This window comes from Danio rerio, chromosome 18 (assembly GCF_052040795.2).
Source record: "Danio rerio strain M-AB ecotype USA chromosome 18, GRCz13ab, whole genome shotgun sequence".
Lineage (NCBI taxonomy): Eukaryota > Metazoa > Chordata > Actinopteri > Cypriniformes > Danionidae > Danio > Danio rerio.
In genome coordinates this window covers 42,585,001-42,603,663 of record NC_141038.1, presented here as the reverse complement: position 1 = coordinate 42,603,663, position 18,663 = coordinate 42,585,001, and the positions used below count along the sequence as shown (strand labels likewise).

Genomic DNA, 18,663 nt, shown 5'->3' with positions numbered 1-18,663 from the left:
CCACATCATTAGCTAAAAAAAATGGAGTTGAAACCTGATTAACACATCAATTAGGCTACCAATAAAGAAATTAAGTACCATAAAAACAGTCAGACATTGTCAGACATTATTTTACAGTGTGTGTGTGTGTGTGTGTGTGTGTGTGTGTACGTGTTTTTGTGACATATCAGGACACAAATCTGTATAATGACATGGGTATGACACAGGTATTACAAAAAGGAGGTGAAATATGAGGACACTGGTGACGTCCTCATTTCTCAAAATGCTTATAAATCCTACAGGATGAGTTTAATCAGGGAGTAAAGCTGCACACAGTCTCCTGTGATGGTAGGGTTTAGGGGTGGGGTGGGGTGAGGGCAATACAATATACGGTTTGGGCTGCATAAAATGAATGGAAACCTATGTAATGTCCCCACTTTTCACAAAAACAAACATGTGTATGTGTGTGTGTGTGTGTGTGTGTGTGTGTATCAGCCTGATTTAACGATGAAACATAAGTATTTTATGTTTTGTCAGTTTAGTGGCTAATTAGTACGAATTTGTACGAGTTTAGTCGTGCGAAAATGTACGATTTTAAAAAAGAGGCGTGGCACCCAACCCCACCCCTAACCCCAACCTTCATTGGGTGATAAGCAAATTGTACTAAATTGTACAAATTAGATACATAATTCATACGAATTAGCCACTAAAGCAAAAAGTTACGAATTGCCGTGAGATTGCATTGATATATATATGGTATATATATACATACAATAAACTTAATATGAGCACTTTCAACTGTTTTATGACTATTTCAAAATTGTTTCTTGTTGTTAAAAAGCTTATATGGGTGAAAAGCTATTTATGGTAGGTTGCCAAGGTGACATTTTAGACCATTTCCTGTCATAAAAAGGTCACTGTGTCCAATAAACTGTAGCTACCTTTATTTCCTGGGCAACATGTTTTCTATAGAATTATTGCAGCAAATGCAATAGAAAATACTTAAAAATATTCAGTGAAGTAAAAAGTTTATATAATCTATTATGTTATTATATATATTATATAACATATTATATATGTTAACAAGTATTCATCTATATAGGTTATGTAGCCTAGAATTATCTGCAAACACAAGCACAGCACGGTTCTAATAGTGGATTAGGCTTCACAAAGCAGGTCATGTCTGTAATTTGCATTTCAATCTGCGCTGTCATAAATCTGCAGTTTTCAGAGTGTTGTCTGGTCACTTATCTGCTCCCCATGGCGCTCATCGGTCGGTCGTTTACCGCCCCGCAGGATGAATGAATGCGAGATGCGCGTGACGCAGGTGCTTCGAACTGACGCACATGGGCGGATGTGACCGTGACGCCCTCCATCTCCACCTCCTCCATCCATGAGCTACTGGAGTCAGGGCCCCGTTATACACGAGGAGCTCCATCAGCTTATCCTCTGTTAATTATAGCCAGCGACCTGGTTTCAGCACTGCAGGGACTCAACAGCTCCCGCGCATCTAAAGCCTTCGAGCGCGGCATCCAGCCAACAGCAGCGCGCTCACGAAACCAAACCAGCAGCGCGTTCGTGTTTACGGAGGACAACAGAGGGATAAAAACATCGCAAAACTACACGTTTCCGACATAAGCTGGAGGATGGCGTCAAAACGCTTAGGGTTTGTGGTGGTCCTTGCTTTAGTTTGTCAGGATATCAGCGCGTTTCCCACACCTGCCGGACCCGACGGTGAGTTACTGAAAAACTAAAGAGCCTTTGGTTCAAAATATCGGTCTAATATATGTTGTAACATATTAAGCATGTAATGTATATTTTAAAATATGCCATATTTAAATTTGACGGGTGTTCTGCTTGAATTATATAGCCTAAATCATAATAGAACTATAATTTTATTCTAATGTATGATAAATATATATAGATATAGGTTTAATAATTTGTTATTTTAATATAAAACATCATTTTTTTGATACGTAAAAAGTGTACACGTGACCGATTAACAAATATAGCAAAGAAATCGTTCAATTTGAAGTTTATTCTGTGTGTTACTTTCTGTTTTATGTAATTACAGCACCTTTTGTATTATTTGTTGACAAAAAGAAATTAAAAAAAAAAAACTTAAATTTTTCACTTGAGAGATAAAGGGGGGTAAATTGAATGGTTTGTTTTGTTGTTGTTTTTACAATTTTATTGCATAGGAAGCTTTAGACTGTGTGTTTTCAAATGTCTTTAATCTTTTGTCCTGTAATCTGATTATTCTGTGGCAGCTTTTCATCAGACAGTTTGGATTGCAACTGAATATATCAAAGATCTCAACAACCATACAGAAATGATGAAAATGCACAATAATAGCACATCAAAGATTAATATAGTATGCATTACCTTAATTCCTTTAAAAATAAAATATCCATTTAACATAGAAAATCAGTTGGCAGAATTGTTGCTTCAGGGGGTAAAACTTAATTTTTTAAATCTTTACATGTTAAACTGACTAAAATAGTTCAAGTAAATTAAACATAGTTGCATACAGTGTCTGTAAACATTTGAACATTTGCTCTGTAATCTGATTATTTGGTGGCAGCTTTTTCTCGGACAGTTTGGACTGCAATAGAATAAATCGAATATCTCAACAGCCATAGACATTTGCTGTTTGTTCAAACTACTTATAGAAAATACACTGAAACAACACAATTCTTGAGATTTTGGGAGACAACTTAATTGTTTTAAGTTAAATCCACTTAAATAAAAAATACAAGTTAATTCCTTCATGTTGTCCCATTACATATCGATTGTGTTTTCACAGTGTGAAAGAAAACGCATAATAATAACACAGCAAAAGTTAATAATGTATCAATCATCTCCATTCCGTCAAAATCAAAACACTCATTTAATAGAAAATGAGTTGACAGATTTTTATTTATTTTTATTTTTTTGCAAAAAATTATATTTATATAATATATTTTTAAGTCTTTACATGTTAAACGTATTGAAATCATTAAGGTAAATTAAAAATAGTTGCATGCAGTGTCTGTAAGCTCTAATCCAAAGCATAATGTACAGCTACTCTGTAACAAGAGCAATGTAAAATAAAGGTAAACATTTTGTTTTTTAAACAATACAACAACAACAAAAACATTATTACAGTATCTTTACATTGTAGTTACAAAGTAATAACCAATCAATTGTAATCTGAGCCTGATACTGTAGTGATACTGCAGTGTTTTTATTATTCAGTGGTGCAGTATACCGTATAAAAGGGGTAGTTCACCTAAAAATGGAAATTCTGTAATGATAACTTACCCCACGTCATCCACTTTCTTTCTTTCTTTCTTTCTTTCTTTCTTTCTTTCTTTCTTTCTTTCTTTCTTTCTTTCTTTCTTTCTTTCTTTTTGAAATTTGAATATCATTTGCATTGACTCAGCATTGACCGAAGTATGTTCAGTAATCTTTGCTTTTATTTAATGCGTGTCTAATTTTTCTCCTTATCTAGACAAGTACAACCGTGAGCTGACTGAAGAGAAGCCTTTAGAACAGCAGGTGTGATTTTGCTAATCTTAACTTTGTCATAAAACACAGAAATCTCAGTTTAGCATCAGAAAAACCCAGCATTTTCTTGGAAATAAGAATACAGCTGACATTTTATGCATAAGGTTCAAACAAAGCATTTAAATATGCATATTTAATGTCTTTTAACAGATTGCAGAAGCTGACAGTATCAGGAAGACAGGTGAGAAACAATCTTTCGCAGACAAAGTGCTTCACAGTGATCAATAGAAGCTCAGTAGCTCAGTTTACCGTTCATCCTTGCAGAATCTAAGCCAACACCGCCAGCTGAGGAGGAAACAAACTCAGAGGACGATGACATCACTTTCCTCAAAGCTCTGGCAGAGAAATCCAAAGAGTCGAACAACGAAACTCCCATTTCAGATTCTGCAAATGAGCGTTTAGGAGCTGATGACGCCGACTCTACCAAGAACAGAAGACTGGCTGATGACTATGACTCCACGAAGAATGGGATGGACTACAAATATCAAGGTACACTGTAAAAAATGCTGGGTTCCACACAATTGATTTTTGTTGCGACAACATGAATGAGGTTTACATTAGTTTTTTATAAATTTGAAGTGGATTGAAGAAAATACAATTAAGTTGTCCTCAAAATTGTGTTTTTTTTAGCTCAATTTAAATAAGTAGTTTAAATAAACAGCAAACATCATGTTATGAGTGTAAGAACTACAATTACCATATTTAAAACAGTTATTTGGAATCACATACTTCTCTCTGTATGTTCTCCGCACACATATTTAAATATGCATGAATTCATCGGATGACCTTCTTACTCTGCCAAAGAGCACCGTGTGCACCGAGTGTAAAACTGGCCCACAATGAAATGTGCTTGGTCTTTCCAGTGTACTGAATGTACCAGATGTTAATTAGTCATTATTTTTAGAATCTGCATTTTATTTCCAAACAATAATATAGTACGTCAAATAAGTTAAAAAAAACTAAATATATTTAACTAAAATAAATAACATTAAACTATATAAAAACAACTATATACTCAATATATACAAGCAAAAATTATTAGCTCTCCTGTGAAATTTTAGTCGTTTTCTCAAATATTGTTAATAAATAGAGTTTTCCACAGTATTTCCTAGAAGTGTCAAAATTAATTGTTTCTTCGGTGCACCGCATTGCAGACGCGGACACCGGTATTGGTTCAGTAATAATTCTAACCAGTTATTATGTACTGATGTCATTTATCTCATATGCTCTATGTTGTGGTAGCTTACTATGGCGAGGGAGGCGAACGCGAGTATTTACAAAGCTCCAACTACTTAAAAACGCAGAAACTGTGCACAATTTCACTGCGTGTGTGTTTGCTAGACAGTCTTTTTACTGACACTTACAGCAGAAGCCCCTATTTCTCTGCGATTGAGAGAATGAATGTAAACTCCATTTCTCTCTCTCTCACTGTCACGGTGGCCCATTTGACATGCTGGCGTGATTTTTCCTCTCCTTTCGGCTTTTACAGCGATACTTCTGGATACACACACGAGCGCATGTCTGCAGAGTTTTCTCCACCGTATCTATCATGGATCAGCTGTGATCACTGCTGCCGTTTGTCAGTGTCACTCATCTGTGAAGAGCGCCAGCGCCTAAGAGCCAATAGCAGCCCTTTCTGTTGAGCGCGTGACCAATCAAAGGGGTGTACGAAAGAACTTGCTAGACAAGGCTCAGAAAGCGAGCGGGATATTTATATTTGTTGATTTGCTCTAAATGTTTGTGTTGTTTAAAGGTACAGTTTATATATCTGACTGTTTGTATTAATATATAAATATAAATATATTGATACATTTTAATACAAAATTTGCTGTGCAGTGAAAAAAATATATAAAACTGTGTATATATGGAAAGTATCGTCAATGCACCGTGAAGCACCAAGACATCAATTTGAACCGAATCGATGGCATGATAATCGTAACCGAACCAAACCGTGAGACCTTTGTAGGTTCATACCTTTAGTATTTCCTATATTTTATTATTTCGGAGAAAGTCATGTTTCTTAAAGTTTGGCTGGAATAATTAATATTATTATTATTAGCCCCTTAATATTTTTACTATTATTTAGCTACAGAGCAAACCACTGTTGTCCAATGATTTGCATAATTAATGCTTGCCTAGTTAACTTAAACAAACCTAGCTGATTCTTTAAATTGCACTTTAATCAAATCAATCAAATGACTTTTATTGTCACATCATCAGCAGCACGTGTGCTATGATGAGTGAAAAGCTTAGAATATTAGTATTTAAGCTGAATATTAGAATGTTGCAAAATAACTAGTGAAATAATATCTATGACAGTAGGTATAGAAAAAAGAGACATGGTACCAATAAAAATGGTAAAGAAAAAAGTAATAAGTTATTAGAAATCAGTTATTGAAAATGTGTGAAATACATTTTTCTCTCCATTAACAGCACTTTGGAAATATTTTAAAATAATTGATAGTTTTGCATTTAAACTGTATGTCCTTGATAAACTGTCCAACATGCACTGCTCTTTGGGGTTTTGTGCTCAGCAGGCCTGTTGCATGACTGTGCGTGTGTGTGTGCTTGTGTGTGGTCATGTGATTTTCATATCGTTTTCAGTGGTATAGTGTGGAAGGCTAGAAATCTGAAATGCTAGATGAAATGCCAGTGTAGATCGTTTTCATTCTAAAATGCCATTTTAAAACTAAGATGTATTTGTGTAAACGTGGCTGTGTGTATTTTACTGGTTGCTGCGATGAGGGCGGGGTATTAGTTGAGGGGTCGCGATTTCAGCTCAGCATCATGATGTCTATCTGCCATCGGCTATGTACGATGCCATCGTCTATCAACCCAACCCTAATTCATATATCCTTAGTTATTTAACATTTGTAACATATATAACATTTATGAATGTGAAATCACTATAATAAGTTCACTCTAAAAAATGCTATGCTATTTAAATCCAAAATTGGACAAAACATGGACCAATCCAAAAAAAGGGTTACATTTGTGCTACAAAATTTCATTTTAAAAATGAACCCAGCTATGTTTTGTATATATTCTCTCCATTAACATCACTTTGGAAATATTTTAAAGTAATTCTTAATTTGGCCTTCAACTGTATGTCTGTTTATATTTGCATACTACCTAATATGTTGCTTAATATCTAGACAGTATGCAGATTTTAACAGAACAAGAGACAATGTAAGTGGAAGGGGAAAATCCAAGGGCAAGAGATGCGATTGAACCACTCTTATCTTGAACTTGAACATTTATAACATTGTCTCATTTTTGAGAAACAGCAAAAGACACAACACATCAGCACAATGGTCAAACACATCCCTCCAGGGCACTCCATTGTAAGAAAAACTGAATAATTCTACATTTAATTGTTTGCTCTGAGGAGATGTTGTATTCTAAATGGCATAATAAGCAACTTATAACCAGAAAAAATATCCACGAAGAGTTTTAGTTTTAAGATTTTAATTTGACCTATCAAAGGCCATGTTTTCATCCACTTGGAAAGTGGTAATCCCCCTCAGTGACTGTATGTGATCCTAAATACAGGAACAGGTGGCAGACAGCATAGGTCAATCAGGAGGTATTTTGTAGAGAGAGAGAGAGAGAGGCGGAGGATTATCCCTCCACGAGCTGCTGCACTGGATGTTTTATAGCATTAAACCCTCACAGTCTCCTACAACATGACAGACAGACTAAACATTCACCCACATTAAAAAATCCTTCTAAATCTAATAATAGCTCAGAGAGGTCATGCTATAATCACTTTTAACATTTCATCTCTCCCTGAGAACACTCTAAGTTTAGTGGAGCAAAAACATCAATGATTTATTTTTATGACAATTAAATATGGGTATGCATTTCTGTGTGGAGTTTGCATATTCTCCATGCGTTCACGTGGGTTTCCTCCGGGTGCTCCGGTTTCACTTACAGTCCAAACACATGCGCTACTGGTGAATTGGTCGGCTTAATTGTCCGTAGTGTATGAGTGTGTGTTTGTGAATGTGTGTGTGGATGTTTCCCAGAGATGAGTTGCGGCTGGAAGGGCATCCGCTGCTTAAAAACGTGCTCGATAAGTTGATGGTTCATTCCGCTGTGGCGATAAAGGGCCTAAGCCGACAAGATAATGAATGAATGAATAAATATTGGTATTTTACAGTTAATATTTTTATGACATATAAATATAGACTTTATTCAAATTAAGGTTGGGCGATGTCGATCAATTTGGCACCGTGCGATGTCTAATGTGAAACATTGCGATGGACGATGGTATCTTTGTCGTAGGCGGCTTATAAATAATTTATTATTTATAATGAACTAATTATTTGTAGCCTACCGTTTCAACTACCTGACCTACATGGTCTTTGTTTTACCCATTATCAAATCATAAATAAATAAAGTTACAGACAAATCATCACCTGTCAATCACTTTTTCCGCAGGACTCTGGTATGAATAGGTAGAGTGATCTGTGTCGTTATAATGGCGTCGACAAACTTGGTTAGTTTAAAAGGTGCACAACCAACAGCAACCAACCAACAGTATCTAAGGTTTTCATTAAAATTACTAAGTACAAGCATGGAACCGAAAGATTGAAGCAGTGTACTGATGCTGTGACATGTTACCTGATAGATTTAAAAGACAGAAGAGTCGTTAAATATCATGTTTAACAACTATAGTGAGACGCAATCCAGTGGTACATCCTTGATAAACTCCGATGTGTACTGCTCTCTGGGGTTTTGTGCTCAGCAGGCCCGCTGACTGCAGGAGCTCAGACACACGTGTACTGTATGCTGCAGCCCATGACTGTGTGTGTGTGTGTGTGTGTGTGTGGTCACGTGATGTGTGTTTTCAGCGGTATAGAGTGGAAGGAGGGCTTTTCAGAAGTGGTAGATAAGACGACAGTGTGGACGTGGAACCTTTTTGTTCTGAAATGTCATTTTAAAAATAAAGGGGGTCACACACCGGATGCGCCACTCAGCGCCGCGACACGGTGCGCACATGACAGTTGAAAGTATCGCACACCAGACACGCACATTCGCATGGTATTAATAACTATTCAGATGGCGCTCTGTGGAGTGGCAGAAATATGAACAGTGTCCTTAGTCGTGGCTGGGTGCTGCGGACAGCCGCCGACTTGCTGCCCTGGTGTGTGTACCCTGATAGAAACCCATGTTTAGAATTCTGAAATGCATGGCGCTGTGTGGCGTTATGCGGCAAGCCACCAAGAGGTGCTACTGGTAGTTGACCTTCTTAAGAGGTATTAGTGTAAACGGGGCTGTTTGTATTTTTTTGCGAACGGGTTGGTGCGACGGAAGCGTACACTACAGCCAATTTAGTTCATCCAATTCACTGATAGTGTATGTCTTTGAACTTTGGGGGAAACCAGAGCACCTGGAGAAAACCCACGCGAACACTGGGAGAACATGCAAACTCCCCACAGAAATGCCAACTGGCTAAGCCAGGATTTAAACCAGCAACCTTTTTGCTGTGAGCCAACAGTGCTAACCACTGAGCCACTATGTCGCCCCTTTACCAAATTTTACCTTAGAATTAATTTTCAAATTTCAAATTGGGATACTTTTAATGTATCTGTTCAGTTGTAGGTGCTACACATTGCAAAATATGCTTTTGCTTAAAAGAATTTCAGGTATTTTAAGTATAAAGGAAACAGGTTAGTTCAGCCAGAAATGAATATTCTTTGTTTACTCATTTTCGACTTGTTCCAAACCAGTTTGAGTTTTTTGTAACGCAAAAGAAGATATTTTAAAGAATGTTGGAAACTAGGAACCATTGACTTTCATAGTATATATATATTTTTTTACTATGGATATCAATGCTTACCAGTTTCCAACATTTAATAAATGTTAATAAACTTCTTATTTTGTGTTCAACAGAACAAAAAAATAAATAAATAAATCAGGGGTAAGTAAAGAATGACAAGAATGAACATTTTTTGGTAGCTATCTCTTTAAGCTGCTTAATTTTTTTTACATTGGGATTGTTCCAAAGGATTTGTAGAGTTTTATGTTCTACAAAGCAGAAGATTTTACTCTGAAAGTAAACTTCAGCTGCCCAAACAAACATAGAAATCCTTCTAGTGCATCTGCAAATATGAAAGAAAGCAAAAAACAAAAAAATACATACTTTTACTTTATATTTTACGTCGAAACAAACTTCAGCTGCTTGTTACTAACTCTGATAAACCTTATCAAATATTATTGGTTAGCTCTTCTGGTGTTAAGAATAGCAAATCCTCCACAACACCTCACTGACACTGGACCATATTTCTGAATGCTGAATGAATGTTGCTGACATGCAACATGTCAACATGGCATGTGTAAATTTATTCATCTGATGTCAGAAATCTTAAGCACAAGCTGCTTTCACAGCTCAATTTCAAAAATGTAAAGGGATAATTCACTCAAAAACGTAAATTCTTTCATCATTTACTCATTCCAGACCTTTTTGAGTTTCTTTCTTCTGTTGTGCACAAATGGAAATATATTGAAGAATGTTTAAAAAAAAAAGTGCCATTGACTTGCATAGTATTTTTGTTCCTACATGGATGTAAATGGCAGTTTTTTTCCAACATTCTTGATAAGGTTTTGGTTTGTGTTCAAACAGAAGAAAGAAATTTATAAAAGTTTAAAACCACTTGAGTGAGAGTAAATGTTCATTTTCAGGTGAAGTATCCCATTAACAATTAACACATAGTATGCCTCCTTTGGGTCTTATTTTTAGCCTTATTACTGTCATTTTATAAATATGCCTAAACCATGTAAGACCACTGACTTTTTTTGTGACAGAATAAGCATCAGATGTTTGATCAGTCTCACATTTCAGGCAGATGGTGAGTTACTGGAAGCGATCAAGGCAGTGTAAGTGGATCTCTGTGGTAGATAATAGCAGATAGCATGGTGGGAGGTGTTTTTGTGTTATTTCACTTTTAACTGGAATTACAACAGACAAACAAGAGTTTCTGGCAAATCCCAGCTCAAATGTTCAGTTCTCTTTTTCACACATTCTGCTCATGCTTTGTCTGGCTTTTTAAAAGCTTTGAGCTTAATCATTTCAGTTAATGTTCTTCGTTTTTTATTAGAATTTAGAAACATTTAACCCTTGTGTGCTGTTCAAATGTGCTGCCCTTTTGTTCTGTTTGTGGCTGTTTTTGCCCCGTTGACTTCCATTTTAATGCAAATTTTTGATTGCAAAGCCATGACACCATATGATCACACATCATTCTTGATTGTTGTTGGTTTTCCCTGTTGGGAAGAGGTAAAATGTGTCATTTTTACTGTTGATCATCAGTTGGCATCATTAGCCCTTTAGACAGGCCTGTGCACAAGCGTTTCTGGCTTTTATATGGATGTCTATGAAGTAAAACAAGCAACAATCAAGAATGCATGATAATAAGGTGTCATGACTTTGCAATCCAAAAATACCATTATAATGGGTATCAATGGGGAAAAAGCCACCAACATAGCTGTCATGACCACCATGATCAACCCTCATAGATCGCTGGAGAATTTACATTCACACGGACCACAAACCCGTGTCCATATACTGTTGGACTGTAAAGCCCTGTCATGCACCACACACATGCACACACCTGCTCCAAGTCTCCTTTGAGCTGAAGCTGCTCATTGCTGAGTTTTGTTTGGTTAAAACGCTGTAACATTACAAAGCGTTTCCTTGTATAATGTTCCGACCCTTGCTTTGTTTTGTCATTTACCTTTGTTTTGTCATTTACTTTTGTTGTTTGTCTGCTTTGTCTGCTGCCTGAACTGACCACCTGCCTGTTACCCGACATCGCCTCTAGATTGCCTTGTTTGTACCCGTTAGTAACTGTTTATGATCATTGCCTATCTGACTACGTTTCTTAACAAAACCTGCATAAGGATCACTCCGTTGTCACTCGACTCCCTTGTGGTTACAATTAGAAGCGGACTGGCCATAGGGTGCACGGGGACATTTCCCGGTTGCCAGACGGTCAAACTGGCCAGCCTCCGTGACTCTGGCCTGCCGCCTAAAACCAACAGCACCAGCTCCCTCTTCACTAGCTGATCGCTACACCTCCCATCGGCCTATCAACCACCATTCCATTTGCTGAAAGTTGTGGACAAATTAATACTCAAAATCATCCCAGAGTAAAACATCCCCAAAGGCACACAGGTGTTAATACAGTATTTTAATATAGCCTTTTTGGCTGATTAACTTCAAAATAAAAGTTTCTAAAGTGATTCACTACATGGTTTGCTTTGTGTGTGGCTTTTTACTAAGACTTTAACATCCCTGTGGGAAAAACGAATGGAAAAACACTGACAGAACCATTGTTCAGGCACTAATGCACTCTATTGCCAGAAACAGTATTAATGGATATTATCTATTTGTCATCTAAAATTAACAATCTCACTTTACAAAATGAAAGAAGAGAGACTGTGGTATTAGTGATGCTGAGTGGATTTATAAAATAAAGTGTTCATTGGTAAATTTTCTTTCATTTGGGGCACTGCTTTGATAACACATTACAAAGGGTCATATTTGTTAACATTTGTTAAAATTAACCAAAAGTAGGGCGTCACAGATGGTAGCACAATCGCCTCACAGCATAAAGGTCGCTGGTTCGAGGCCCAGCTGGGTCAGTTGGTATTTCTGTGTGGAGTTTGCATGTTCTCCCTGCGTTTGTATCTGGGTGCTCTGGTTTCCCCCACAGTCCAAAGACATGCGGTATAGGTGAATTAAATAAACTAAATTCGCTGTAGTGCAAGAGTTTCCCAATGTTGGGTTGCAGCTGGAAGGGCATCAGCTGCATAAAACATATGCTAGATAAGTTGACGGCTCAATCTGCTGTGGCAATCCCTGATTAATAAAGGGACTAAGCCGAAAAGAAAACAAATGAATGAATGAATAACCAAAAGTAACCTTTATTGCTAGTTATTAGATAGCTCTCTGGAATACTTGATTCTGATTGGTCAATCATGGCATTTTAAAGCATGTTATTCTTTGATACCAACCAGTAAAACTAATAACACGTTCATCAGGGTACTTCAAATCATCTTGACCAGTGGTGGCCAAATTTTTTCGTATGATGGGCCAAAAACCTAATTTCACTGAGCTAAATATACCAAACTATTTTACACTGAAGTTGCAATAAGTAATTTCCTAATTCATTTCAAAATATTTATAAATAAATAGAAAATATTACTTTGAATAATATTACCTAATGTGGATTTTATTTGAATCATAACTTGCAATAAAATGTAAGAAAAACAATCACATTCATAACAGTGAAGTTCATTGCTGAATACACTAGTCAAGCAGAATTTGCATTTGCCTTGATTCGCTCACCAAAGTCTTTGCATTGTCATTTATCAGTCGGGTGATTTTTAAATTTTAAACTAAATCAAATTCAGTCAAACCATTTAAATGAAAACATTTAATTTTAAGTAAGATTTTTTGTAGCTTAACAATAAAACAATTAAATAAAAAGTTAAAAGACAAAATCTCTTAACCTTCCCAATCATTCTCCCTCTCTTCTCAGAAGGGATGGTGGGGCAAATCAAAGGTTACCATGGGCCAACTTTGGCCCGCAGGCTCTAGTTTGTGTATCTCTGATCTTGACTATAAAAAATATATTTATTTGATACAAATTATATTTTTATTTTAATATTTTTTGTACAGATTTGTTTGTATGTATGTGTGTATATCATATATATATATATATATATATATATATATATATATATATATATATATATATATATATATATATATATATATATATATATATACAAATTTATTTATAATATAAATTGTTTTTATTTATAATTAATCTGCAAGAACAAACAGCTAGATGTACATTATCCCATATTTAATATTTTAAATGATAACTTTTAAGTAACGTGAACTAATATATTAATAAATAATGCATTTACGTGTAGTGTGTAAAACTACTTCTAAAATTGATAACATCATAATTATTATAGTCCAATCTTGCTCTTCTCGTAGAATTAGAACAGTATTTAAAACTGTTTAATGTATAGTTAATAATCATCCTCACAGTTCTGATCATTAGTGTGACAGTGTTTAATATTAAAATTTGTGAAATGTTTTAAACAATAGTAAATTATAATGCTTTCGTGCATTTGGTTTCAGATGATCCTGAAAGTTTTCGGCAGCTGGACGGAACCCCGTTAACAGCTCAGGACATCGTCCAGAAAATCGCCAACAAAATCTATGAGGAGGATGACAGAGGAGTTTTTGACAGAATCGTGTCTAAACTGCTGAAGCTCGGCCTGGTAAGAAACTCTGTGGCATCGGCAGTGATTCTGACATCAGCTATATTGATGAGCCATGCAGTAAACATCATCCATAATGTATTAATCGCTCCAGGGAAGCATATTCCAGTTTAACCAGCACGTATAGCATGGAAAATGGATTGTCATGCAATTATCCCTATGTGAATTGATTGTTCTAGCAGGTGCTGCGTTCTTTTGTTTGTCCTTCAGATCACAGACAGTCAGGCGGAGACGCTGGAGTATGAAGTCGCCGAAGCTCTGCAGGATCTGATCACCAAAAACGCCAAAGATAACATGATTGGAGATCGCAGTGTGGATTACCCTGTCAGTGCAGCTAAAGACACACAGGTAGCAGTGTGTATTGAACAAAATGTAACCTCAAGCATGTGTTGTGTCATTTTGTAAAAATGTAATTTGCTTGGATTCTTCCCTCCAGGATGAGGAAGACAGACCTAGTCCTCGATTTGATGAAGAGGATGAAGTTGAGAATGAAGGTGGTGATGATGCTAATGGTGATGAACCACAGGAGGAGGAGAGCAGAGATGATACGGTTAGGTCGGATGACTCATGGGATGCGGTGAGCGACGGGAACGACAGAAATGAACTGAACCCTGAAGACGGACTGCAGGACCTTCAGTTCTTCCCAAACTTCTACAGACTCCTCAAGAGCCTCGACTCAGGTATTGCAACACAACATAATACAATACACAAGCAAACAGTGTAACAAAGGTTTAATACAAAATATAGAATAGATGTCACAAATTATATCAAAGGAATACAATACAACGATCACTAGCTATGTTTCCATTCATTTAGTGTTGCATAAAAAACTTTATGGTCAAAGGGCGGCACGGTGGCTCAGGGGTTAGCACTGTCGCCTCACAGCAAGAAGATTGGTTGTTCGAGCCCTAGCTGGGTTATTTGGTGTTTCTGTTTGGAGTTTGTATGATCTCCCGGTGTTCGTGTGGGTTCGCTATGGGTGCTTCGGTTTCCCTCACAGTCCAAAGACATGCGATATATATATATATATATATATATACTAAATTGGCCATAGTGAATGAGTGCGAATGCGAGAGTTTATGGGTGTTTTCCAGTACTGGGTTGAGGCTGGAAGGGCATCCACTTCGTAAAACATATGCTGGATAAGTTGGCAACCCCCGATAAAGGACTAAGCCAAATGAGCAATAATGAATGAATGAAATGCCAAAATACACATCAGTTTTGAACACCTTTTTAAGTACGATGGATACACATTTAACATGCACATCAAAAAAGTAATGGGATTTTGTTTTAAAGAGCCCATATTATGCATTAAAAAGGTTACATTTTAGTTTGGGGGGTCTATAAACAACAAGCTGATATGCATGCAAGGTCAAAAAAACACTTTCATTGTCTTATAATTTGCATATTTTTACCTAATTATCCCAACGCCTCGTTAGCGCTGTGCTAATCTGTTTGGTCCGACTCCGATGACCCAGTCTGTTGTGATTAGTCGACTGTTCAGCACGAAACAGAGAAACGCCCACCATGTCTTGTCAACATTGTTGAAGTAGTCAGAGTGCAGAGTGTACTGTATGTGTGAGCCCAATGCAGGAGTGCAAAAAAGCATTGTAGTTAAACAACAGCATATTGCTTTACTCTTAACCATAGGTAACAACACCAACACACATTCAGTATTAATCCACACAGCAACAAAATTTGAACTATTCTAAAACTTGACCGCAGCATTGGTGTAGGAACACCTGACAGTGGCCATAATAATGACAAACGGCAGAAGATTGTGAGCTCACAAACGCATTTATATCCGTAAAGTAAGCAGCACACAACAATTTTTTTTTATTTTTAACGTGGCTTTAGATGCGATATGAGACTATAAAGAATTAACCAGATACAGTACAAGTTACGTGGAGCGATTACAAGTAACAAAACACAATTAAATACATATTTTGCAAGCTTGAGAAAACAAGGAGGCAACCATTTTAATTGCACTTTTAAAATGTTGGAAGAAACTGATCCATGAACTGTGTACCGATAAAGTCCCATACATCAATAGTCTTTTCAGATCCTTCTTTAACAAATGGCCGACGAATCCCCTGTTGCAGGGTAGATTTTTGCATGAATCACCAGAACATTTACTCATTAATGTTCACTCATCTCCAGTCATGATCAGTCCCACACACACCTGCGCTCTGCTAACAATTTACCAGATTCGGCACTTCATATTTGGTATTGTTTTGTGTCAACGTCGATACGAACAGGTACAAATCAGGACGAATGACGAATCATTTAAACAACCCTGAGGTAAATCCTTTATTAAAAAATCAATATATTTAAACAAGGTGCACTTTCAGATTTAAACCACAGCTGGGTGTTTTCATTCACTTAGAGCTGTGTTACACACTGCATGGAAGTTCATTTTTAAAAACCTTTTTAACATATCGTGTGATAACAGAAATGGACACAATGAGATGATAATAATGGAAAAACCACTGGATTGACCACATTGTAAAATATCTTCAAAGTTGTTTTGGTCAAAGTGATTCATATTACTACCTTCCACAGCTGTCTTAATTTTCTGCTCCGAAAGCAACAAATCATAGCATTTCATCTTCTGTGGTGCAGGTAAATTTATTATACAAGGAAAAAGCCTTATGGTGGCTTCTCCTGACACAGCAAATTCAATTTGGCACCAGTTAGTTTATCAGGAAGTAACAATTTAGTCCTCTTTAACTTTTTGAATGGAAACGGTGCTTTATTCACAAATGTTTTTTGCAATATTGTAGTTTTACGCAAAAATGTCATTTGCATCTTTGGATGGAAACATATGTACTTGCAGGTAGGCAAGATATTTTCAACAACAACAACAACACAAAAAAAATGTAAAAAAAAAAAACAAACAAAAAAAAACAAAGACTGGTGCAATAACCAAAAACCTCTCAATAAAAACCAACCATATCGAAGGCAACAAATGCAGGGAAAAAAAGAGCTAAACTAGGAACAGGTGGGTAACATAATCAGTAACTATGGAAACCAATTCTAAATGGAAAATTTAGACTGACTGCAATACAACATTACTCCTTCAGTTAATCAATAGCCAAGGTCTGTAGAAACATCACCATATGGTTAAACACATTTCCCGTGGCTTCAGCTGACTTTAGCAAACACCACAGTAATCCAGATTAAAGCTCCATTTCAGCGTTTTCACTTCACAGAGCAAGATAAAGAGGAGAGGGAAACCCTGATCACCATCATGAAGACCTTGATTGACTTTGTGAAGATGATGGTCAAATATGGAACCATCACACCTGAAGAAGGAGTGACTTATCTAGGTAAGATCAAAATTTTATTTTTTGATGTAAGAATAGACAGCTATTTTTAAACTCTGTGTGAATTAGAAGTATGGAGCACGGTGGCTCAGTGCTTAGCACTGGCGCCTCACAGCAAGAAGTTCGCTGGTTTGAGTCCTGAGTCAGTTGACATTTCTGAGTGGAGTTTGCATGTTCTCCTCATGTTTGCATGGGTTTCCTTCACAGTCCAAAGACATGCGGTATAGGTGAATTAAATAAATAGGCTGTAGTATATGAGTGTGTACTGTATGTGAATGGGTGTTTCCCAGTACTAGGTTGTGGCTGGAAGGGTATCCGCTGCGTAAAACATATGCTGTAATAGTTGGCAGCTCATTCCGCTGTGGCGACCTCTGAAATAGAGACTTTGCCGAAGGAAAATGATGGAATGAATGAACCGGAAGCTGCTGAGAGTTATTTCAGTATGTTGATGTACTTTCAACTGAAATAGAATATTTAGTAGGGGGGCGGGGCTTTTGCGCATCATTGCCTCAAACCAAACTAATGTTAAGAGGGGCATGGTTAAGAATATTGTGGCTGAAGCCATTAAACTGATGTCATCAGAGAAGAACCACCAGACCACACAGTCTACATTTGATTAAAGATTACCAAAACAAAACCAAAAAAAATGAGTGGATTTAACTAAAGAATAACAATGTGTATTTAATTGTAAAACATTGTCAATTTTGATTCCACATAGATTTTAAAGTGTGAAAGGCTGCTTGATGATCCAAACTTCCAAGCATTTTCAGTTCATGTTGTGTGTATTGTAACTGTTTGTGAGTGTGAAGTTTCAAAGTGCATAATAAATGGAGCTAGTGTGCCAAAAACAAGTAAACTGTCTGAAACTAGTCAGCAGTAATTCCAGCATCCTTACTTCCAGCATAAAATATATTTGCATAATGCCAGAATATAGTTATGTCTGGCTGCGCTATGAACAAAATCTTCTTTGCTCTCTGATTTCACGTCAAGAAGACGTTTTTTCCACTTTTTTAATCCACTTTTTGGTAATCTCTCAGAAAGAAGCTTCATGTTATTGCAGCTTAGCTTAGTCACCAATTTGACATTTTCTAGGTCAAATGAGGCTAAACAGTATGTCACGCTGATCTTAAACTTTGTATGAACATCATTAAGGCTCCATTTTGAATCTTGTGATTTCTCCCTTTATTTTTTGATTCCTTTAAATGTTGTCAAATGTGATAAAGTGAGATAGGCATCTTTTTAAAATAAGCTTTAGAAGATTTTGCCTGTTTCATTTAAACCGCAGACATATTGAATGGTTGACATTGTGCAGTATTTTCCCTTTCAGAAAAATTGCGGTAGATACTTGTTATGGATGGTTTGTTATGCTGGTTAGGAGGAATAGTATGTGTTTGTGGCCAGTAAGGAATCCCTGAGATAAGCTTAATGTGATTGAAGGCTTTTGTGTGCTGAAATAAAGCTTTGTCCTGTCTGAAAGAGAGACAGTGAAAGAGAGCAGCTGTGTTTT

The 18,663-nt window shown here is 36.6% G+C and overlaps 1 protein-coding gene across 2 annotated transcripts in view; it reads left to right on the top strand.

Annotated features, from left to right (window-relative positions):
* The first annotated feature begins 1,368 nt into the window (after positions 1 to 1,368).
* Positions 1,369 to 18,663, top strand: part of scg3 (secretogranin III) — a 39,575-nt gene continuing 22,280 nt past the window's right edge. The window contains exons 1-8 of one of the 2 annotated variants that reach the window (XR_015514224.1): positions 1,369 to 1,713; positions 3,473 to 3,519; positions 3,679 to 3,709; positions 3,793 to 4,017; positions 13,688 to 13,830; positions 14,041 to 14,178; positions 14,267 to 14,510; positions 17,043 to 17,159. Coding sequence is in view for 1 of the 2 variants with exons in the window: in NM_200757.1 (NP_957051.1) it covers positions 1,626 to 1,713; positions 3,473 to 3,519; positions 3,679 to 3,709; positions 3,793 to 4,017; positions 13,688 to 13,830; positions 14,041 to 14,178; positions 14,267 to 14,510; positions 17,043 to 17,159 (1,033 nt within the window). In the remaining variant the exon portion in view is untranslated. The remainder of the gene's footprint in view (positions 1,714 to 3,472; positions 3,520 to 3,678; positions 3,710 to 3,792; positions 4,018 to 13,687; positions 13,831 to 14,040; positions 14,179 to 14,266; positions 14,511 to 17,042; positions 17,160 to 18,663) is intronic. The other variant, NM_200757.1, reaches the window with a different exon arrangement.